General features: G+C 42.3%; 2 protein-coding genes across 5 annotated transcripts in view; both read left to right on the top strand.

Moving 5' to 3' along the window:
- The window catches only part of LOC132086212 (uncharacterized), a 308,574-nt gene that overhangs the window by 105,448 nt on the left and 178,714 nt on the right, over positions 1–24,412 (top strand). The window lies entirely within an intron of this gene.
- The window catches only part of LOC132086213 (protein FAM219A-like), a 211,622-nt gene that overhangs the window by 139,561 nt on the left and 47,649 nt on the right, over positions 1–24,412 (top strand). For 2 of the 4 annotated variants that reach the window (XM_059491699.1, XM_059491698.1), the window contains exon 2: positions 614–647. In XM_059491699.1, coding sequence (XP_059347682.1) covers positions 614–647 — 34 coding nt within the window. Of the gene's footprint in view, positions 1–613; positions 711–24,412 lie in introns of all 4 variants that reach the window. The other 2 variants (XM_059491697.1, XM_059491696.1) reach the window with 1 other exon arrangement.

Genomic DNA, 24,412 nt, shown 5'->3' with positions numbered 1-24,412 from the left:
CAGTGGCAGTGAAAAATGCTGTGCTGACAGATACTGAAATTAAATCTTTCTAGTTAGTCAAAACCAAATTGATCCAGGTTGGTAACTACAGACTTCTTTACTCCTCTCCAAGAGGGACTGGAGATTGAATTCTCTTACTCATTTAGTCCTTATTTCTTCTGAGATGGACTTTAACACAGCTGGTCATGAGTTTTTTAGTTTTACTCATGAGGCAGACTGGTCCACTTGGAACTCAGCTGAAACTGTAAATGTGTTTCATACAACATCCCAAAGTCATCACATGGAAATTGTTTTGGACTACTGTGAGAGCAGGCTGAATTTGAACTGGTGACCCACCCTCTATATTATATTCTCAGTATTATCTATCATATAAGCCAGATGTTGAAATCTGGTGTTTTCAAGGGTACTTACAGTACCCTGGAAACTAAACATAGCACACTAAACATGTTTCCAAAGTTTTGTCTAGGTTTCCCTAGGTTTCAGCCATTCAAAACACTGGCATGTTCTCTGTTCCCTCTGAATGTGGGTGGGAATGGACTCACCTAACAGTCAGAGAACAGACTGCAGAACTTTTTGTTTAATTATTGTTTTGTTTCATTTTCTTTCTCATCAGGATCCAACAGCTGCATCTATTTTGGACAGAGATTGTGGTATGAGAGGAGAGACTGTAGCCATGAACTGTAAGCCATCCCCACTTCAAGTGAAATTAGGTGAGTCTTTGCTGATGGAGAGTAAAAAGGCTGAATCCAAGGTCTGAAATATGGTGAGGTGCTTGTGGGACCATATGGAGATCTTCATGTATATGGCTGAGCATGCCAGCTCAGCTCAGACAACTCCAGAGAACTTTATCAGTGTGATTCTTCTGCAAACATGCAAGGACACTTTATCATGGGCTGTGGTAGAGGAAGAAAACTATGCCTTGAAAGGAAGACATAGCTTTTTAAACCTACAGATTTTTATCAAGGGTTTGCATAGGAAAAGAAAGAATATAATATAGAGGGAGTGTATAGAAGACAGGATAACTGCAAACAAAAGGGAAAGGATCAGAGACTTGGACTACCAGGAAGAGCAGTGTTACTGCAAGCTGGAGGATTTGAAGGTTTGTAAAGGTTCACATAGAAATACTCATGCTATTTCTGAGCAATATTTTAGAAGTTCTGGAAGCAGAATTATATTAGCACAATAGTCTACTTCCTCACAAAGCTAATGCTTACAAGAGGACAGGAATCCACACATGCCTGTCCAGTCTCCAAAATCTGAGCCTCTATTGTGCCACCAGACTCGACCTGACAAGGGAGAGATCAAAGGAAGTGTACATTTTGCTCAGAGCATGAATAAAAAAATGGGAATCTAAGTCTTGAAAATTTCACATAGGAGCAGGAAGCAGTCCCCTGGTGATTCTTCATATCAGAACAAATGACACTGACAGAATGCTGCTGGAGCTGGTTGAGGTTGACCTGTTGGAGTGGGTCCAGAGGAGAGCCACAAAAATGGTCACAGGGATGGAACACCTCTTCTATCAGGAAAGGTTGAGAGAGTTGGGGTTGTTTAGCCTAGAGAACAAAAGACTTTGGGGAGACCTTATTGCAGCCTTTCAATACTAAAAAGGGGGCTTATAAGAAAGATTGGGACAGACTTTTTAATAAGGCCTTTAGCAACAGAACCCAGGATAATGATTTTAAAGAGGGTAGATTCATACTAGGTATAAGAATGAATTTTTTTTATGATGAGGGTGGTGAACCATTAGAACAGGTTTCCAAGAGAGGTTGTAAATGCCCCATTCCTGGAAACATTCAAGGTCAGATTGGATGGGGCTCTGAGCAATCTAGTCTAGTTGAAGATGTCCCTGCTTATTGCAGGATGTTTGAATTAGATGACCTTTAAAGGTCCCTTCCAACACAAACCATTCTATGACTGTATGCCATGCTAGGTAAGGCTCTGAAAGAAGTGGGTGCCCAGATGTTCAGTGGAATAGCTCTGACCACTACCAAATGAGTGACAGGGAAATGTCTCTGTGACCTTGTGTTAGAGAGACAAGACACACTCTTATTCATGCAGTGAAAAAAGGTCCCGGTTTACTCACACATCCCATTCTATAGAGTTTTACAAACATATCATGCCAACTTCTAATAGGTCAGTAACTAGCTGTTACCCTGTAAGGATTGGTCAGTTCACCAAAGATGCCTACGTGCTGGCAAGTGTCTGTTTTTAGATATTGTTTGCATTTTTTCTCTTTGACGGTTCAGAATTGTTTATACAGGTGCAAGTAACAGTCCCAGTCCTAGAATTTTTTCTCAGGCAAAAAAGCTGTTTTTTACCATTACAGGATTCCATTCTCAGGAAAGGTTGACAGATTTCTCACTGATACAGTTGATTCAAGTTAGAATTCAGTCTGTGAGGCTTTTACAGGCCTGCTGTTCAGCCACCACAGGTAAGGTCAGCAAACAGCGAAGGTTTGAAAATATGGGGAAGTTTTGGCATAGGTGTATAATTATGAAGACATGTTCTCTGATAGATAGGTTTCACCTAAGGGCCTGGAGTACTCCTGCAAACACTGGTGTTGGCCTCATTTCTAAGAGAAACCTTAAGAAACACCAGGAAAAAGCTGGGAAGTGCTTGTGAAGTCTCAAGGCTCTGCCTGAGTATAAATTGAATAATCACACAAATCTGGTCATCACAGTGCAGAAAAGAATGTCACAGAGTAGACCCGTGGACAGCAAAGGAAAATAAAGTGTCTGAATAAGCAAGATCTTGCTGGAAGAGTGACTAGGGAGGAGAAGTCAGAAAGATGAATATGTAAATGTAGCAAGATTATGCAGCAAAGTACAGGACCTTGAGCTACTGAAACAGGATATGAGTGAATGCATTGGGACAGTAGATCTTTCCTGCAATCTCAGTGATGAACACTCTGAAAACCAGTGGCTGCTTTTCAGGAAAATGCAGGGAGCAGCAGTGTGTATTGATAACAGCACAACTCACAGTTTAGTAAAAGATTATCACTTCCAGCATGCCATATGCCACCATGATCCTTTTTCATTGCCAAAAGAGTTCTGTAATGTTATTAGAGAGATAATTGCTACTGCAGCAGTTGTTTTGTATAATTTAACATCAGGAATCAGGTTGGAAAGCAATTAATTCTATGACTGGTAAGTCTGAGATGTTCTTGTATTTCTAGGCACTAAAAATAAAAAAAATTCTCCAGAAATTCAATAACACGTCAGGAAATGGTGCCATTATAGACTTAGCTTTGGTAAGTCACAAAGATGATATAGAAGACCTGATCATAGGAAATAGTTTTGGATTCAAGGACAACAAGTACGATCCATGCAAATTAAATGAAAAGGTAATTTGAAGTAGATCTTTAACAAAAAATGAGTTTTATAAATTAAGAGTTCAAGCAGAGTCAGGAAATTAAAAAGCCCAGGAACTCAAACACATCAGGTGGTGTTGAAGGAGAAAGTATCAGGAAAAAAGGACATTGCTAATGGGATTGTCCAACAGCCATTTCATTTATATGTTCATTGATGACTTTGACACAAAAAACAAGTTGGGAAAGAAAATTTAATCATAACAGCAATGATAAAGTTGCAGTAAGAAGTCCACGGGCAATCAAAATAGAGTTCAGGGCCTTTGGACAGCTGGTTAAGGGATCAGGAGCACAAGTTTTTTTTTTTCCCTCTATCCTTCCAGTTGCAAAGAATGATGTTGGAAGAAACAGAAAGACTCAGCTGATCGATACCTAGCTACGTGACTTCTGTCACCAGCAGAATGTGTGGTTTTTTGGTCATGGGTTGGTCTACATAATACCAGGCCTACTGGAGACAGAAATATTCTATAAGCAGCTGGGAGGAGTCTCACAATCAGTAGCCCTTATTCTCAGTGGGGACTTCAACCTACCAGATGTCTGATGGAAACAGAACACAGGAGGGAGGAAACAGTCTCTTAGAACGTGTGGAAGATAAGTTTGCGACAGCTGGTAACTAAGGAAGATGCCCCACTGGACCTGCTGTTTGTGAACAGAGAAGAACGTGGGTAATGTGATGGCTGGAGGTCATCTTGGGCACAGTGATAATGAAATGATCTAGTTTTTAATTCTCAGAGAAGTAAGAAAAGGGGTCAGCAAAGCTGCTACCTTGGACTTTTGGAGGGCAGACTTTGGCCAGTTTAGGAGCCTGGTTGGCAGAATCCTTTGTGAGGCAGTCCTGAAGGGCAAAGGAGTCCAGGAAGACTGGACATTTTTCAAGCAGGAAATCTTAAAAAGCTCAGGACCAGGCTGTCCTTATGCTGAAAGACAAACCTGCAGGGAAGAAGATCAACATTGCTGGACATGGCATTTTGGCTGGAACACAGGAGGGATGGAAGAGAGTTTATGACCTCTGGAAGAAGGGACAGGCAACTCAGGAGGACTACAAAGTTATCATTAAATTATGCACGGACAAAGCCCAACAATAACTTAATTGCACCACTACAATGAAAGACAATTAAAATTGTTTCTATAAATCTATTCACAAGAAAAAGAGGGCTAAGGAGACTCTCCATCTTTTATTGGATGCAGGGGGAAACGTAGTGACAAAGGATGAGGAGAAGGCTGAGATATTTATGCCTTCTTTGCCTCAGTCTTTAATAGTAAGACTAATTGTGAGTATCCAGCCTGCTGAGCTGAAAGAGAGAGACAGGGAGCAGAATGAAGCCTGTATAATCTAAGGGAAAAATGGTCAGTGACCTGCTACACCACTTAGACCCACACAAGTCTATGGGGCCAGATGGGATCCACCCAAGAGTACTGACGAAGCTGGCAGAAGTGCTCACCAAGCCCCTTTCAATAATTTCCCAGCAGTCCTTGTTACGAAGCAGAGCAACACAGAGTCCCCAGGCAGGTGAAAGAGAAAGCTCTTTATTGCAAAAACCAGGCCTTTCTAAGCAATTAGGCCGTTATCAGTTACATTCCATTTAAGCACAACAAATGTAATTCAACCAACCACCATAAACCACGATGTGAACATGTAATAGCTATATAACTTGTTTTTCTGCCTCTAATTCAGCTGAGTCCAACTTTCCCATAGTCCTTTTCTCCTTAGCTGAAGTAACAGGCCTGAGCCATAGCTTTACAAGGGTAACAAGGCTCTTATTTTGTAAGGTTTCACCTATACGCAACATCACTCCCTTTCTTTGTTTTTTGTGCAAAGAGTTCATGTACTCTAATGTCAAAACAGTCTGCACCTGTAAGGCCATTATCTTATTAAGACTATTACTGGTCATCTGCTGGACACAGGATAAGATACATGGAATACAGATCACAATCAATAAAACCCCATCAAAAACAACCATGCCACTGACAAAGAGACCTGCAGCATAGGAAAACAAAAAGATAGTGTCCAATGTCCCCAGGAAGTGGAAGTAAATGGCTACTGTTCCAAAGTTCATATGGCTGGAGCTCAGGGGCCATGCTGTTTAGGCAGGAGGGAGTCCATTAGCTGGAAATGCTGACTTTGCTATTACTGGATGTCTTTCTGGAAATATGGAACAGGGAATAACTGAAGAAGGTCAGCAAGAACACAATAACATGGTGGTGGGTATAGTGGGACACAAGGCAGGCAGCAGGCTGCCTCTGTAAGCCTCCAGACACAGCCATGTCCTGGCATTCCTACCCCTGCTCCTGCCTTGGCTACAAGGGCTGGATGGTGATTAGGTCATTTTTCCTCTCACTGGGCCTTGTCTTCTTGGAGGCAATCTATGTTTGTCCAGACAAGCAGGTAACCACTTTAGACCTGTTGGCAATAAAACACGTGTACCTTCTCTCCTTGGTTAGTACATTGCTAGACCTTGCCATTGCACACCCAATTGTGGATCCTTATGTAAAACTTTCAGAAATTGGTTCCACACACAAATTTCAGAGCAATATTGCTCTGCCAGGGATCAAAATTGATGATCTGCTTTCAAAATTTCTAGTGTAAATATTGCATTTTCTAAATTATCTTGAGGAGCCATATTCCCCTCTTCTTAGTTTTTTTTTGACAACGTGCACATTTCTCACTATGAACATGAAGGCAACATGAAAGTAAAGCAATACATGTAACAAAGCAATAAACTCACATCAAGAAAAAATAAGCAAGGTAATACATGTAATCATTAGCACACAAGAGAAAGGATAGTGATTTGGAATGATACATCATCAATTGCCTAAATACTGTACCATCACACAGAGTCTGCAATATCTGGCAAGCCCTGTTTCACAATGAGGACCTGGAGAACCATCCCTGGGAAAGGCTTCCAAGCTTACCTCAAAAGAGGATCCAGCTGTTTTAAGCCCAAATTGGCAAGTCAAGGTAACCTGAGTACAATTTTATTGCAGAAAACACCTGGGTCTTTTGGCATACTTCTGACCAGCTAGGGCCAGGGCTTGGCCAGAGCCAAGCCCTTAAGTAGAAGGGTCTCCCTAACATATCCTACAAACAAGCCTCTATGAATAGCAGTTGGAAAAGTCTATTAAAATCATACATGTCTTGCAGATAGCTACACAGTGATATAGGAAAGTTTGTAAAGCAGCTGGCTTTGTAATTTATCTTTAGCTAAGTAGGCAATGGTACGATGAACAAGCTGCAAATAACCAAAGGAATGCATATGTGAAACCTCAAATAATATCTTATGGATAATGCCCATTATGAAGTCAGTGAATTCGCGCTATGACATTAACAACATATTCAGAATCATTAATATAGCAACAGTAACTGTCCTAAGAAGTGATTATATTTTTTCACACATCTATGCATATATGACAATAAAGTAAAATAAAACCAAGAAAGAAAGCACTAAACAGCTTACAATTAATAACAGCCATAATTTGGAACTGTTACTCATTCCTCTGTGCTACTTATGGGAGATAAAACAGCAAAGAGTGTTGTGAATAATTATCCTAATTGACCAATGCAGAACATTTATACCCATAGAATCTTCAATGAAATTAAGTATCTAATAATCTGCATCTTCACATATTTTTACACAACTTATATTCTTAAACAGTTGCTTACCAATTCTTCATCATAATTGTCTCAGTCAGTTCCATCTTATCTCTATAACAAAAGAACTGTATCTTGTAATTTAAAGGAGCAGATTTCAACAGAACTTGAAATTATACTCACTCAAACCTAACGTCACTTAAACACAACAGAAAATGAACCTAACAGAACTTAGTTAACATTACTGAAACTGAACAGAAATTGATCGTAATAGAACTTACTTAAACTTAACAGAACTTAAAATAACAGAACTTAAACTGAACAACACTTAACTTTGCTTAAACTTAAGAACACTTAAACTTGACAGAAATTAAACTTAACAGAACTTCAAATTAACAGAATGTAAACCTAACATCACTTAAATTTAACAACACTTAAACTTTACAGAACTGAACTTTACCATCACTTAAACTGTACAGAACAGAAACATAACAGAACTGAAAATTAACATCGCTTAAATGTAATAAAACTAAAGTCAGAGTTGAGAGTGTTCCTCTAAAGGTTTCAGATACAACAGAATTTAACTCATTTTGACTCTATCGTTACAAAAAAACTACTCGAAATTTGTCATACAACAGTTAAACATCAACGATCAATATGCAAGCAAAGAACTGATTCATAAATGAAATTCCAGCAACATGGATTTACTGGAGAGATTATGAAGATGTGGCAAATATGTTATGATTTTACATAATTTATTTTTGGGAATAGCTCATGGTAAGTGCAAATATTATTGAAAATGCTTGGTTATGGTCAGTACTGTTCTAGTATAAGCATAAGTTTGCTAGGGTTTTTTAAAGTGCAGCTTTCCTCAGCAAAAAGACATCATTGTATATCTTGGCAAATTTCACTTCAAACCTGCTCAGTTTGCAGATGGTAAGACAGCTTTTCAAGATTGCCTGTACAATAGATTTGAGCTTGGACTATTGAAGGTAATGGGATAAAACATTTAAGGATAAATCATCAAGGACCTAGTTATATAATACTGCCATGAGTTTTTCACATGTAACTCGGTTAGGTCAGTGGGTGTGTAACACTGGCGCATGTATATAAATAGCTACAAAGTCATGATATGGATGATTCTAAAGGAGTGAACTACTGTTTACTGCACTTGTGGTCCATCAATGTACTTACACTGTTTTGATATCAAGTTCAATTTCAATTTATACGTGGCAAGGAAGAATAACTACAATAGAATCACTAAATAACTGTACCTATCTGAAATGATGTCACATGTTTCTTCATGGCTAAAGATTCACAATAAAATTACCCTGTTAAAACTGTGGGATAAAAAGCAAGTAAACAGGCAAAGCCAGCACAGTTCTGCCTACCTTTAAAGTGGAGAGTCAAGAGCTAATTATATCTAATTCTTGAATAGCTTCTGCAGATAACATTCAGGGTTTGCCTTCAAGTGAGCAAAGGAATGTGATTTATGAGTGGCATGGGCCTCACCCATGTAAATCGTGCCATGTTTTGACATTGGGCTTGAACATTAACTGCTTTTGCAACAATATCCACTCAAAATATTTCCAAGGAGGGATCTACCGAATTTTCTAAAGGGCCACATAACAATAAGTGATGCTCTAAGGGTACTGATTTTGCAAATGTTTTTCCAGGTATATAAGTTTCTAATTTTCATGATAACAGCTAACATCATTATAACTGAGCAAAGAATTGATATTAATTCAGTCCAATCAGACTTTTAAATAAAAATTCCTGGAAAGGCAGTATACATCCCACATGGCAAGTGTTACCAATCATGCAGTATATCAGCATTTCTGTTGAAGAATTTAGACTGTGCTAAGCAGCCTCAACACATGCGGAAAGACACTACATCCATACAGCTAGCCTTGAATCTCTCCAATAAACACTCCTGTCAAAATCCACAGCTCACTGAAAATACAAGGTTAGTTTTAACAGAGTTCCAGGTAATGATATCACAAATATCTCCAGGATAGCCTGTCTGCGTTCTGGAGTTTCAGTACGCAGCATCACCTGTTAACTGAACAACAAACTCTCCTGTTCCAATTTCCACAGGTCTCTGATAATAGAGTAGCCTAAGTCTTTGTAAGCAGGTGGGCACGCAGTAATAACTGCCAGATCTCCATGTTGCAATGTGTCCTCTTGGCATTCTGACAGGAATGTGCAGCAGCACCAGCATTTTGTGTAAGCTGTGAATCTGCCATGTGCCATGATTTATGGTTCCTGGGTAGGAAGAGTAGACTGAGCCAGGGTAGCTATCGAGGGCCAACTGCCTCTAGGTGAGTGGGGGCTGCAGAGGCTGGAGTGACTATGAGAGGAGTGGGGAGCAAAGAAGCCACGGTCAGAGGGGCGGGCACTAGAGGAGCTGCAGCAGGAGGGGCACCATGGAGAACAGCCACTGTGGGGGAGGCAGTATGCAAAGAGGTCTCACCATGGGAAGCTGCTGCTGGCAGGGCTGGAGGGGGCCAAGGGGGCCTACAAGTGCCAAGGGCGCCGACAGAAGCCTGGGGGGCAAACAGAGGCTGGGGGCCCTACAAGGGTCAAGGGAGCAGCCGTGAGGGGTCTGGCGTTGGGGGGACGGCTGGAGAAGGAGCCACTGTGGGGGAGCTGGCAGCTGAGAAGCCGCTTGCATGGGAAGGACCCAGCAGAGCAGTGGTGGCGGGGGGAGGGGGCATCCTGCTCTGGGGGGAGCATTCTGCTCTGGAGGGAGCTCTGGGCGGGCTTTGCTAGTGCCCGCAACATTGCACACTAAATTGAGGACTGATTCGTTCCTTGGATCCATTCCCTGGATCCGTGCCCTGGATCTGTGCCCAGGTTCATTATCAGTAGCCTTTCCAGCAGTCCCTGGTGCAGCTATGCACAGGAGTTTTTAACATCAAAGCCTCTCTCATTTAGGAAGTAGTTACAGGGTTATTCAACCCATAATAAAAGTTGCTTCAATGTGGAGAATGTGCTGCAATATCTTTAAGCTGCATCAACGCTACTGGGACTCCTCCCAAGTCCCAGGATACTCACAGTCCTGTGGTTCTTCATCCAGTGAATACCTTTGACCTAACCTTATAGGCATTTTGCTCTCCGTCGGATTGTAGCTTGCAAAGAAAGTCCCCTGTCATTATTGACACAGACATATTTTATGAAAAATCCTTTTGCTAGGATTTTTTCTCCTGAGAAGCAGAGAGGCCTCAGAGGAAAAAAAAACCAATAATTATCTGCTGCTGTGGAATGCAACAGGTGCATCTTTGATTGGTCTCATGTGGTTGTTTTTAATTAATGGCCAATCACAGTCCAGCTGTCTTGGACTCTGGTCAGTCACAAGATTTTATTATCATTCCATTCCTTTCTATTCCTTGCTAGCCTTCTGATGAAATCCTTTCTTCTAATAAATCAGCCTTCTGAAACATGGAATCAAGATTCTTGTCTCTTCCCTCATCCTGGGACCCCTGTGAACACCACCACAATTATAGCAGGGTCTGAGCTCTGCTTTCTGCTTGCAATCTGAAGGTCCAGGATCGTAAGGGCTGCCTAGGTGAGTTGCAGTCCATCTCTTCATTGCAGTCTGGTATCCCAGTGTTCTGTGTCTGAGGGGCTGTGTTGTGTGCCGCAGTCCACCACTTCACTGCAATCTGATCTCCCATTGTTGGGCGCCAAATGTTAGGAAGCAGAGTGACACAGAGTCCCCAGGCAGGTGCAAGAGAAAGCTCTTTATTGCAAAGACCAGGACTATCTAAGCAATTAGGTTGTTATCAGTTTCATTCCATTTAAGCACAACAAATATAATTCAACCAACCACCATAAACTATGATGTGAACATGTAGTGGTTATATAACTTGTTTTTCAACTTCAAATTTAGCTGAGTCAATTTCCCATAGTACTTTTTCACTTAGCCAAAGTAACAGGCCTGAGCTGTGATTTTACAAGGGTAGCAAGGCTCTTATTTTGTAATTTTTTTACCTATATGCAACAAGTCCTGAGTGAACAGGGAGGCCCCAGTTGACTGGAGGTTGGCCAATGTGATGCCTATCTAAAGAAGGGCCAGAAGAAGGATCCAGAGAACTACAGGCCTGTCAGCCTGACCTCGGTGCCAGGGAAGATCATGGAACAGATCATCCTGAATACCATCATGCAGCACATACAGGACAACTGTCGCAGTTGAGGCGGTCAGGACATAAAGCAGAGACCACAAGCAGTCTCAGTTGGCAACACTTTATTAGTGAAAATGGCTGATCTTTTATACACTTTCCAGTTGTTTACCCTTCTTCTACCTTAACTATTGGCCACAATAAGTCAATACCATGCTATTGGTGAAAAGTTACAATGACTCCACCTAACTTTCCAAAAATGCTTCATCCAGCTGCAGAATGCTCTTATCTTTCTTCTCTCGATCTCCTTGGTTACGGCCTTGGAGAAAGCTCCTTATCAGCTTCTTCTTACTTCTCACTCCTTTAGCTAACAGGCCCGCTGCTAGCCCCTTCCACAATTCCTCCTTTTTTTGTTTTTGAACTGTAAATACAGCTGCTATGGATTTTTGCAGGGCCCTTTGCAAAAACCCAAGCAGAGAGGGGACACACAAAATCACAATCACAACCATCAACAAAATTCCCATTCTTAATACAATCATTCCTGTCCTTCATCCATCTTTAAGTACTGATATATGGTCTTAGCCAGTGTCATCCGCACGTTCTGCTTCAGCTGCGGAACCATCGATCCTGTCCTTTCCCGCACGCTCTAGGTAAGGTTTGACACAGCGAGCAGGAACCCATCGAGGACCATTACCTGTCAAAACACAAGCATAACCCCTCCCCCAGGTTATTAGTTCCACTGGACCAGACCATATACCAGTAATCAAATCCTTGACCCATACCTTGACCTTTCTATGGAAATTTGGTTGCTTAGAATTCAAAGAAGAAAAATGGCAAAAGATTGGAGATAACTGTGAGTCAGGTAGGGGATGCAAGAAGTTTAACACATAAACAGCTTTATCTAATCTCACTTGAGATGACTCCTGTTGCATTCCCCCTTTTTGTTTTTGAACCTGACGTTTAAGAAGTCCGTGAGCTCTTTCAATAATTGCTTGGCCTGTGGGGACATGTGGAATACCTGTTGAATGCTCAATGCCCCAAGCACGAAAGAATGCTTGCATTTTCTGTGAAGCATATGCTGGGCTGTTATCTGTTTTTACGTGACACAGAACACCTAGAATAGAAAAGGCATGATAAAAATGACGAATAGCAACTCGAGTTTTTTCTTCTGTGAATGCTGAAGCAACCATTGCATGGGAAAAAGTATCAACTATAACATGAACATACTTAAAGCCACCAAATTTGGCATTTTTGTAACATCATTTTGCCATTCTTCTAACGCAGAAAGACCTCTAGGGTTGGTACCATAATACTGAATGACATGAGTCATGTGACAGTCGGGACAAGAGGAAAGAATAGATTTTGCTTCAGCAGTAGACAATTTGAATTGCTGCTGTAAAGCTTGAGCACTCTGATGAAAAAATTGATGGGATAAAATTGCCTGCTGCAACGCATTGGGTACAGTTTTGATTGCAGCAGCAGCTACTAAAGAGTCTACATAGGCATTGCCTTCAGCAAAAAATCCTGGTAATGATGTATGGCTGAGAATGTGCATGATGAAGTAAGGATGTTTTTGAGCACCAATAACTGTCCATAACTTCACTAATACGGTAAACAATGGTTTCTGTTGAATATTGTACAACACTGCTTGATCTAAATGCTTAACCGAATTAGCAACATAAACTGAATCAGTAACTAAATTTACAGAACCAGGAAACAAAGTAAAAGCCAAAAGAACAGCAGAAAGTTCAACCAGTTGAGGAGATCCCTGCTGAATCACTGTCTGATATTCCCAGTGATCATCCCTTCTCCAAGCCACAGCTGCTTTTCCGGTTTTCCCGGACCCATCTGTAAAAACCGTTATACCTTCCACTGGAACAGGAGAATAAATTTGCTTGCCTTCAAAAGGAATCTCTTTAGTCAGTGTTAGAACAGGATGAGAAGGCAAATGATATGAGATTTGGCCTGTAAAACAAGATAAGGCAGATTGCAATTCATGATTATTTTGAAAGCACCATTCAAAATAACACTGTTGTACAGGTACCACAATGGTCACAGGGTCGTGTCCCAAAATCTCCTGACAATGCCTGCGGCCCTTGATGATAATATCTGCAAAAAGCTCATAAAGTCCTGGAGCTGTTTTCTGAGATCTGAAAGATAAAAATATCCATTCCAGAATATGCAATTGATCTTCCCAATTATCATTCAATTGACACAGTATTCCACATGGTATTTCATGGTCTTTCAAAATAAACAATTGAACACCAACAGAGGTATCTATCCTGTTAACAAATTTGTGTGCTAGGGCTAATTCAACTTCTTCTAGGGTCTTTTTTGCCGCTGAGGTCAATTGCCTCTCATCAGTGGAGGAAGTGATGCCTGAGAGCAAATCAAACAATGGCTGCATCTGATGATTAGTTATGCCTAAATATGATCGAATCCAACCTATGCAACCAACCAATTTCTGTACATCAGTAGCAGTTTTAACATCAATGTCTAACTTTACAGGTTGAGGCATAACTTGAGTGTTGGTCACCAACATACCTAGGTATTTCCAAGGCATGTGTTCCTGCACTTTCTCTGGAGCAATGATCAAACCAAAGGCTTTCAGATTTGTCACAGCACATTGTTTAAGAGCTGACAACTGTTGTTTGTTGTCAGATGCCAACAAGATATCATCCATGTAATGATAGCAGTAGCAGTTTTTAAATTGCTCCCGCACTTTTGACAAGGCCTGTGCCACAAAACATTGACAAATGGTTGGGTAATTTTTCTATGCCTTGTGGGAGTACCTTCCATTGATATCTTTTATCAGGTTCAGCATGATTTATAGAAGGCACAGTAAAAGTAAATTTTTCTTTGTCCTGCTCAGCCAATGGAATAGTGAAGAAACAATCTTTTAGATCAATGACAACTATTTGCCATTCCTGTAGAATCATCATAGGTGTAGGAAGGCCTGGTTTTAAAGCTCCCATTGTTGCCATTACAGCATTTATCTGTCGTAAATCATGCAAAAGTCTCCATTTTCCCAATTTCTTTTTTATTACAAAAACAGGGGTGTTCCAGGGACTGAATGATTCCTCAATGTGTCCCGCTTGCAATTGTTCTGTAACTAATTCTTGCAGGGCAGTAAGCTTTTCAGTAGTCAGGGGCCACTGGCGAACCCGGACAGGCTTATCTGTCAACCACGTCAGGGGTACAACTGGACGTTCATTGCCCTGCAACACAGTGGCCCCCATTAAAAATCCGTAGTAATTTTGACTCCCCATTGAGATAAACAATCTCGTCCCCACAAACTTTGAGGAGCATCGGCGACATAGGGTCTGATGTTAGCTTGTTGGCCATCAGGATGTTTCACATTAATTACAATGGCTGACAGGCCACCTGTTGTAGCACCACCCAACCCCAGGAGTCCAAAACTTGCACAAATGAGAGGCCACGATTGAGGCTAGCAAAGTCGCTAGAGCATTGTGACATCTGCTCCAGTGTCAATCAAACCTGTTACTGATATAGTTCCTGGATGACATCCACTGGCGGTGAGAGTGCATGTCTTTTCTGGACGGCTCTCTGTTACTTTCTCAGTCCAGAACACTTGAGGTACTCCTGTTGATCCAAAGCTTCCTGTGCTGCGACTTCGGTCTACTGTATTTGGAACAGAACTCACAAAAGGTACAATTTGAACAATGCAAGTTCCTTTCTGAATAGTGACAGGAGGGTCATCAATGGATACCATAGCATGAATACGCCCTAAATAATCAGCACCAAGAAGCCCTAGACGCACATGAATACCTCTAAGTGTAGTACTTGATCTCCCTATCAAAAACGCACTCAATCCCCGTCCTATCGGACCATAGGCATCAAGAGGTACCTTACATATTTCTTTTGTTAAAATGGGTATTGTGTCAGCTGTGGCTATATCAATGCCTGCGGACCCGCTTGTTGCCCCTGAGTATTGTTCGCAAATGGGTAGCTTTGAAGGGCTGGGAAGGCCCGCATTTGCTGTTGTGGTTGTTGGGGTATTTGTTTCCCCACGCGCCCCCTCACGCTCCTCTTTGGCTTTCCCGGCAATAGCTGACCATTTGCATGATATTTACTCCTGCATTGTTTAGCATAGTGCCCAGGTTTAGCACAACAATTGCATACAACATCGCTGCTTGCACTTGGCCTAAATGTTGTTTTCCGGACAGTACACTGTGACTTTACGTGCCCCTGTTGTCCACAATTATAACACTTCGCTGAAGGTCTTAGCACTGCAGCAAGCGCTGCCATTTTATGCTCAACTGAACCAACTTTCGAGCAAACAGTAACCATTTCAGACAAGGTGGGTTCCCCAGGCAAAGTGTCAATAATCTTTCTGCAGTCTGGGTTTGCATTTTAGGCAATTGTACGCACAATTTGTCTCACAAAGTTTCATCATCTACCTGTTTCTCAATAGAGGCAGCAAGTTTTTCTGCAAACTGCAAAAATTGTTCTCTCGTCCCTTGTTGTATAGTGACATATTTCTGTTTTGGAGCTGCCATTTCCATTGTTTTCGTTAAGGCACTCATGCCAATTTGCTGAGCTTGCGCCAAAATCGAAGGATCCCACCTTGCCTGTAAATCTGGATTAGCAAAAGGCCCAGTGCCCAGTAGGGCATCAACACCCACAGCATGACGAGGGTCGTGTTGAGGCAACTGCATATTTGTTAAAGCGGTGCACTCAGCCACTCGCCTCCAAGTTTCTTGAAATACACCATATTGTACTGGCTGGAATAGAATTGTAGCAAGATGCGTGATGTCATGAGGTGCAAACAAATCTGCATTAATTACACTTATTAATTGCATTACCTCTGAGGAATTAATACCATACTGAGCTACTTTCGATTGGAGGTCTTGCACAACCCTCCAGGCAAAGACGTGATGACTGTCATTCTGTCCTGTTCCAGGAACTGCTTTAAAAACTGGAAAAGCCATAGGGTTATCACAAGCAACATTTGCATTGGCACTGCTCTCCTGAGGTACTCTTGGAGCACCTAACCTTTGTATGATGTCCCAATTCTTTTCTTCAACTGCTTTCCTCCTAACAAATTCCCAAAATTCCTGAGGGTGTCGAGGAAGCACAGTTACTTGACATGGAGGCAAAGTCCATGGGGCAGTAAGGCTAGAGCTCTTAAGAGATGAAGGGACCAGAGCTCCTTGCCCCAACTCAGGTGTTACTGCGGGCGACTCATCACTTGATTCGCTGTTGCTGTCACTGTCAGGTAAAGGAGGATACGGCCTTGCAGATTGTTCAAGCCGCTCAGAGGGGAGCGGGGGGTGGACGGCTGGACCAGAGAGGAGGGAAGCGGGGGGGCAGATGGCTGGGTTTCTCTCTCTGCTAGAGACATTTCAGCTAACTGACGTGGTGGTGTAGTATATACAGGCACCATCACGAGCTGCTGTGCAGGTGTGAGATAAGGAGGCTTAGGGGTCTGATAAGAAGAGGCTAGGGCAGGTTGCCCAGAAGTTTCGGCAGCTTTCCCACAAGCCTTGGCAGCTTTCCCAGAAGCTTTGGCAGCGTGCCAGGTAGCTCCCATGGCACCTGGACTTTCTTCAGATTCACCAAGTTCCCCATCAGAGGCCCCTTCTGCCTCAGAGGCCCCCTCTGCCTCAGCCCCCCCGTCAGGTTCTGTTTTCAGCCCCAACTCTTTGTCTGCATCTTGCTCCGTTTCTCTCTCTATTTTCCATTCCTTTAATGCCTCAAAGAGCGAGTTCCAAGTAACTGCTAGATCAACAACTGTTTTATGTCCCACTCAAATGACTTGCCAAAGTCTGTCCCCAACTTTTTTCCATGCCTTAACACTAAATGCTGTGTCGGTATCAGTGCCAAAATTCTGTGATTTAGCCCACAGCAATATATTACGAAGTGCATAGTCTGACGTATTAATTCCCTTATTTCTTAACAAAACTTTCCATGTAGACAGAACATTTTCTTCCTCTTTAAATAAATTTTGTTCCATTATTACTAGTTTGTGGCTCACCTACTTCCAGGTGTCTTGATTGGAGGGAATCAGGTCCGGACCTCCCTGTGGCTTCCACCTGCCACTCTCAGCTGCACCAACGCCGCCTCCCCCACTTTGTCCCAGTGGGTCACGGTTGCCAAGTGCTAGGACCCTGTATGGGCCCCCACCAACTATGTTCTTATCATGTCGGCTGTCACCAAAATGTCACAGTCTAGGCGGTCAGGACATAAAGCAGAGACCACAAGCAGTCTCAGTTGGCAACACTTTATTAGTGAAAATGGCTGATCTTTTATACACTTTCCAGTTGTTTACCCTTCTTCTACCTTAACTATTGGCCACAATAAGTCAATACCATGCTATTGGTGAAAAGTTACAATGACTCCACCTAACTTTCCAAAAATGCTTCATCCAGCTGCAGAATGCTCTTATCTTTCTTCTCTCGATCTCCTTGGTTACGGCCTTGGAGAAAGCTCCTTATCAGCTTCTTCTTACTTCTCGCTCCTTTAGCTAACAGGCCCGCTGCTAGCCCCTTCCACAGACAACCAGGCAATCAGGCCCAGTCAGCATGGTTTTAGGAAAGTCAAGTCCTGCTTGACCAACTTGATCTTCTTCTATGACAGGGTGACCCATTTAGTGGATGAGGGAAAGCCCGCTGACTTTGTTTACCTGGACTTTTAGTAAAGCCTCTGTCAGTGTCTCACACAGCTTTCTCCTGGAGAAACTGTCTACTTGTGGCTTGGATGGGCATACTCTTTGCTGGGTAAAAAACTGGCTGGATGGCCAGGCCAAAAGTGTTATGGTGAAAGGAGTCAAATGCAGCTAGCTGATGATCACAAGTGGTGTTCCCAAGGGCTCCATATTGGGGCCAATTCTTTTTAATATCTATCAAGGACCTGGATGAGAGGATTGAGTGCACCTTTAGTAAGTTTGCAGATGACACCAAGTTGGGTGGGAGTGTTGAACTGATTGAGGGTAGGAAGGCTCTACAGAGGGATCTGGACAGGCTGGATTGATGGGATGTGGTGGTTCTAGTTTGGTTTTGGGCAGAAATACTAATTTCATGTAGTGGTTTTGGTTTGCTAATTTGAGTTTTTTTGGTTAATGCACTAATTAATGTGATGGGTTCAGTGCTGGCTAAATGCTTATGTACTTTTTAGAATTATTTACTTATCTTTTGCTGTGAGATGGGATTAGGAGGAAGGCAAAGTAGGCTTAAAACTTTAAAAGGGTGTAAAGAAAACTTTATTAATAGAACTAAAAGAAAGAATAATAAGAATTAGAATAAAACTTCTAGAACACATCTCCTCCCCTTACAATCTTTTCTTTCTTACTAACAAGATAAAGAAACAATTTAGTTAGTTTATCACTTCTAGAATAGTTTTTTTTTCAGTTTACTTAAGGAGAGGAGTCTCTCATGTTATGGAGATTTCTCCACAAGAAAACAGTTCTCTCGTGACTTTTAATTTCCACAAATAGCAGCCATCCAGGAATCTGTAGTCATGAAGTCTTTCTCATTTTTCACAGCTTTCCAACAGCTGTGTTTATTGGCTATGTCAACTTATGGGGTACTATTTTAAGGATGAGTTGTTCAAGAGCAAAGATTTTCTTTATCTATCTCTGAGATCATCTTTATCTCTGGGAATAGAGGTTGTCTTCTTCTTTCCCTGGGGGCAAAGTGTCTTCATCACTCTTCTCTCTTTCTGTTCAAACTTCTCATGAGATCACAGGTACTTTAACATCTACTTGCTTCAGCATAGATGCCTTTGCTCATATCTACAATTTGAACGCTTCATCTCCCCACACTTTTCAATGACTTACAGAGAAAAAGAGTCTCATGAATCAATTACATTCTTCTCCATAGCCTTACAAGAAGATTTCAGCCCAAGATTGACATCTCATTCTTTTTTATCTTGGTCTGAACTCTTTCTTTACTGACCTTGGTGTCTTCATGCTGTTCTTCTACATGCCTTTACTCTGTCCCTTTCTCTCACCCGAGGGAGGATTGGAAGTCTCTAAGTCTTATCTGTGCACTGAAACAATTAATATCTCACCTGGGGCCTACAAATAGTTACGTGATCCCTGTCAGGTGGCAGCTGAAGCAGTTGCATTGAGGCTGCACTGGGGGACTGTGTCGCCCGCCCCTGCTGCATTCAATTCCAGCAACAGAGCCACTCTCTGTGTGGGCAGCAGGGCCGCCTCTGGCCACAGCTGCATAATTTTGTGTGGCGGCCGTGCTGGCATGTTGTGGGGGAGAGGGGGAGACCTAGCGACCTAGCGGCAAGATGTTAGAGCTGCAGCCTCCCCTTTCCCTGCCTTTCAGACACTGGGGCCCAGCCCAGCTGGGATGGGGCCGAGCAGGCTCCCCAGAAAAAAGCCCAGCCCTGTGGCAGAGTCCACCCAGCCAAGACCGGGGGGCTGGGCCAGCCTTGTTACCTATTCCCAAGTCAGAAGAAAAAAAGAACATTCCTAAATTTTGTTTGTTTTAAAATGTGAATCTCACAGAGGCAGATCTACTTTTTAATTAGCTATTAATATGCCTATTCTTAAAACTAACCAACAATTAATTTTGCTAAGCAAAGAAGAAGCTCTCAGCAGTTTCTCTTAAAAAATAAATCATGGGTAGCTCCAATACAAAACCAAAACATGGGCCAAGGCCACTTGTATGAGATTCAACAAGGTGAAGTGTTAGATCCTGCACTTGGATCACAACAACCCCATGCAGCTCTACAGACTTGGGGAAGAGTGGCTCAAAAGCTGCCTGTCTGAAAAGGACACGGATGTGTTGGATGGCAGCTGGCTGAATATGAGCCAGCAGTATGCCCATGTGACCAAGAAGGCCAAGAAAGCAAACGGCATCCTGGATTGTATTGGACCGTATTGGATTGTATGTGTAACCAGCAGGAGGAGGCAAGTGGTTGTCTCCCTGTATTCAACACTGGTGAGGCTGCACCTCAAGTACTGTGTTCAGTTTTTGACCATCACTACAATAAGTAGTGACATTGAGGTGCTTGAACATGTCCAAAGAAGGGCAATGAAACTGGTGGAGGGTCTGGAGAGCAAGACTTATGAAAGGCAGCTGAGGGAACTTGAGTTGTTTAGCCTGGAGAAAAGGAGACTCTGGGGAGACCTTATCACTCTCTCTGAAAGGAGGTTGAAGAAAGGTGGGGGTCTATCTCTTCTCCCAAATGAGTGAAAAGGAGTTTTATCTCAGCCAAGAATCCTGTGGTCCCCTGAACTTTGTAAGGAGCTGTGCCCTAGTTGACTAAGGAATTTATGGCTTTTGGAGCTTTTTAATTTTAGCCATTTTTGCTTAAATGTGTGTTTAACTTAGTGTCAGTAGAACAAGATAAAGTTCCCGAGAAAATTAAGGAACAGCTGAGCTTGCACCTGCAGGAAATAACTCGAGAGACCTATACACCTCAGAAAACCAATAGAGGGTTGTTCAGCTAAGGAAGCAAATTCAATAAAGAATTGTTTAGGTAAGAGGAGTTTTGGGTTGTCTTTAATTAAAGATAAATCTAGTGTCTTAGTAGTGACAGAACAATAAGATAAGAAAGTAGAGGTCAGCAGAAGTAAATTATGCATGAACTGGGAGCTGCCAACATGGAAGAGTCATCTAGAGGACAGGTGATGAAGACCATAATGAAGACACTGATGAAGTAACAGAGCCCCCTACTTAACAGATTACCCGGAAAAAGACACTAGATGTCAGCCTTGCTCCATGAAAGAACAGCAAGACAACATTGGAAACAGCACAAAAAGTATTGATCAGCAATGTTTAATGCCAACTGGATGGCTTTCAACTCTGCAAACTGACTCGATTCACCTCCTTCAGCAGTTTCTGTGACTTGTCATTCGGGACTCCATATAGCTACCTTCCATCTCTGATGCTTTCACAGAATCACAGAATAATCTGAGTTGAAAGGGACCCATAAGGATCTAGTCCAACTCTTAAGTGAATGGCTTTCCTACAATTTGACAGGGCCCATCAGTAAAGAAGGCATTTTACTTCCCACTTTTTGGTAATTTCTTATACAGTGGATCTCCTCCAGCATGTGTCAGTTCCTCCTCTGGTGACATTTTGAAATCTTTGCTTTCTGGGCAGTCCATGATCACTTCCAAGATTCTTTAATTACTTGGTTTTCCTATTAGAGCTTCAATCACTGTGATACACTTACTCCATGTAACATCAGTTGCATGATGCATAGAGACCCTTCCTTTGAACATCCAGCCCAATACAGGTAACTGGGGTGCCAGGAAGAGCTCTGCTTCAGTACCAATTATTTCCAAAGAAGCTCAAATCCCTTCATAAGCCGCCAGTATCTCTCTTTCTCATGGAGTACAGCAGGCTTCGGATCCTCTGTATCCCTGACTCCAAAAGCCTGGGCATTGACCTTGAGTGTCCCCTGGTCCTTTCTGACAGAGGCTCCAGGTAGGACCGTTCTCACCCAGCAGCCATGTAGAGCACATTTTTTACATCTTGCCTTGTCCAAACTGGCCCACTGCATGAACTATCTCCCGCTGAATTTGTTCAAAGGCTTATCGTTGCTCAGGGCCCCATTTGGAATAATTCTTCTTCAGAGTCACTTGATAGAGAGGGTTGACAATCAGACTGCAATTTGGAATGTGATTTCTCAAAAATCCCACAACACCTAAAAAAATCTTGTGTTTCTTTCTTGTTAGTTGGTGAAGACATTGCTTGCCATTTAATTCCTATAAACTAAATCTCCTCTGTAGGTCTCTTGACCTTACTTTGTTTTATGGCAAAACCAGCTTTTAGAAGGATTTGGATTATTTTCTTCCCTTTCTCAAAAAAGTCTTCTACTGTATTGCCCCACACAATGATGTCATCAATGTATTTCAGGTGTTCTGGAGCTTCATCCTGTTCCAGTGCAGTCTGGATCAGTCCATGGCAGATGTTAGGGCTGTGTTTCTCCCCTGGGGCAGATGGTTCCAGGTGTACTGGATGCCCCTCCAAATGAAAGCAAACTGTGGCCTGCACTCTGCTGCCAAAGAGACTGAGAAAAGCACATTAGTGATATCCATTGTGGCATCACTTGGCTATCTTTGACTCCAGTTCATATTGAAGCTCTAGTATGTCCACTACAGCAGTATTCAGTGGTGGCATGACTTAATTCAGGCCACAATAATCTATTCTTAGTCTCCATTCTCCATTAGAGTTTTACACTGCCCATATGAGACTATTAAAGGGTGAGCAGGTCCTGCTGATCGCTCCTTGGCTCCACAGTTGACAAATCAGCTTATGGATGGGAAACAAGGAGTCTTGGTTGGTGCGATATTGCCACTGGTGCACCACTGTGGTAGCCATTGTCACCCATTATTCTTTGACCTTCAGCAACCCCACAACAAAAGGGTCCTCTGAGAGACCAGGCAAGGCAGACAGCTGCTTAATCTCCTCAATTTCCAGGGCAGCTATACTGAAAGCCTACCAGTATGCTTTTGGATCCTTGAAATACCCTCTCCTGAGATTTCTTCTCATAGGATCAAGAGTAAAATTAGCCCTTCTACTTTGCCTGTGGAACTGGCCACTGGAGATTGGAGCAGCAACTTTCCTGGAAGAACCCCCATTTGTGATTGCTTTTCCCTTCAATTGACATACCCATGCCTCTATGGTCAAGGTAGGTTTTCCATCCTACTTCCTCATGTCCTCTCCACTCTATGCAAATTTCTGTCGCATGGGTCATGGCCAATAGACTACATCTTGATTTGTGGGTAACTGCACTTTGTTAAAGTCAAATAATCTCTTGCATGGCTAATTCTGTCAGGTACTGGCTACCTTTCCCTACTGTAATCCACTTGCCTGGGTGACATATAACATCTCCCTTGGAGGGGTACATTTCCTTCACATTTGACAGATGTCACTTCCAGAGGCTAAGGACTCATGTCCCTCTTTTAATTGCCTTGTCAATACCTGTTTCCTTAGAAACTGATCCCAGCTGTTTGGCTTCCCTACTCTCTTATTCCAAACTGTTAGTCCTGTTATCCCAGCATCAAAGCTTCCAGTTCAAAATGTTCTCACCTGGATAATGGCTCAAATATTTTAGTATATCCTGCAGCTTACTCAAGGAAAAGGATTGAGGGGTTACCTCTTGGTCTTGTTCTGCCTTACTAGTTTTTCTGGATTCTGCCCTTTTTGGGGATGAAATTACAAAATGTTGGAGGTGCCCACTGTCCTAGGCCCATACTATTTCTCATACCCTGCCACTCCTAGCTATCTGACCTAGAGACAGATCTCTGGGTGATGTTTGTTGATGACCAAGTTTAAATCCAAAGAAAAACCTAAATATTATATATATATATATATATCACATGCCCTGGTGATGATAAAAAACCACACTGATACAGTGTTATAGTGGTGTTGGGCTTGACAGGAACTGTTTCTCTCCTCTTCTCAATCCCTTCACTTCTTAGGCGAGCCCCCTTTAAATTAATCTCATTACGGATAAACAATCATCTTCTCATTGGTCCCTAGGGCCTCCTGTTAATTTTGTAACACACAAAACATGTCTCAAGCTTTCCATGCATGTGATTCTTTTCAATCACAATAAGCCACACAGTCACACTCACACAGCAGTGTTCTGCCAAGAAATGAGATTCCATAGCATCCTTCAGCAAGCACACAATTTAGCAGGGCCCTTAGGGTTAACATATTCTTGTTCTAATCTTGGTCAGGATGCCAAGTGTTTGGCACTGCTCCCACAATGTTCTTAAACAGCTGTTTAACCTCAAATCAGACCTGAACCATATTTAGCAACAGGCTGGCTCCTAGCAAAAGGAGCAGGTTGGTTTCAAGGGTGTTCAAAGGATATTAAAAAGTCTTTAAAATTCTCAAGTGGTCCTGTAATCAGACTGGAGGATAGAGAAGAGGAAGGGAGGGAAGAAGGAAGGGAGGAAGAGAGAAAGGAAGGATCCTCAATAGGTAGGGTCTCCAGGAAGAAAAGGGAAAAAATTTAATTATTAATAATTACCAATAAATGGCGCCCGAAATACAGATATTATGACAACACAGAGTACACAAACCAGATTAGTTTCATGACCAGCAATTCTATCATATCATAAGCCAGTACTACAAAGTACACCACAAGGATAATCAGTCCAGGTCCATGGAAGATAAACATCACCATGGGAAACACATATTGCAAGTTTGGTATTAGATAACACAACCCTGAGAACAAGCGCTACAACTCTGAGAGCAAACATCATCATGCATGACCATCTACTATTAAACCAATACGATGGATACTTCTAAAAAAATTCTTTTACAACTCTCTGGTCAGATCTGTTGTTACTTCAACCCTCTGTGCCTCACATTGGGTACCAAAAATAACTGCTGT

Source organism: Ammospiza nelsoni, chromosome W, assembly GCF_027579445.1.
Source record: "Ammospiza nelsoni isolate bAmmNel1 chromosome W, bAmmNel1.pri, whole genome shotgun sequence".
NCBI classification, from domain to species: domain Eukaryota; kingdom Metazoa; phylum Chordata; class Aves; order Passeriformes; family Passerellidae; genus Ammospiza; species Ammospiza nelsoni.
This window is presented reverse-complemented; position numbering and strand designations above follow the sequence as displayed.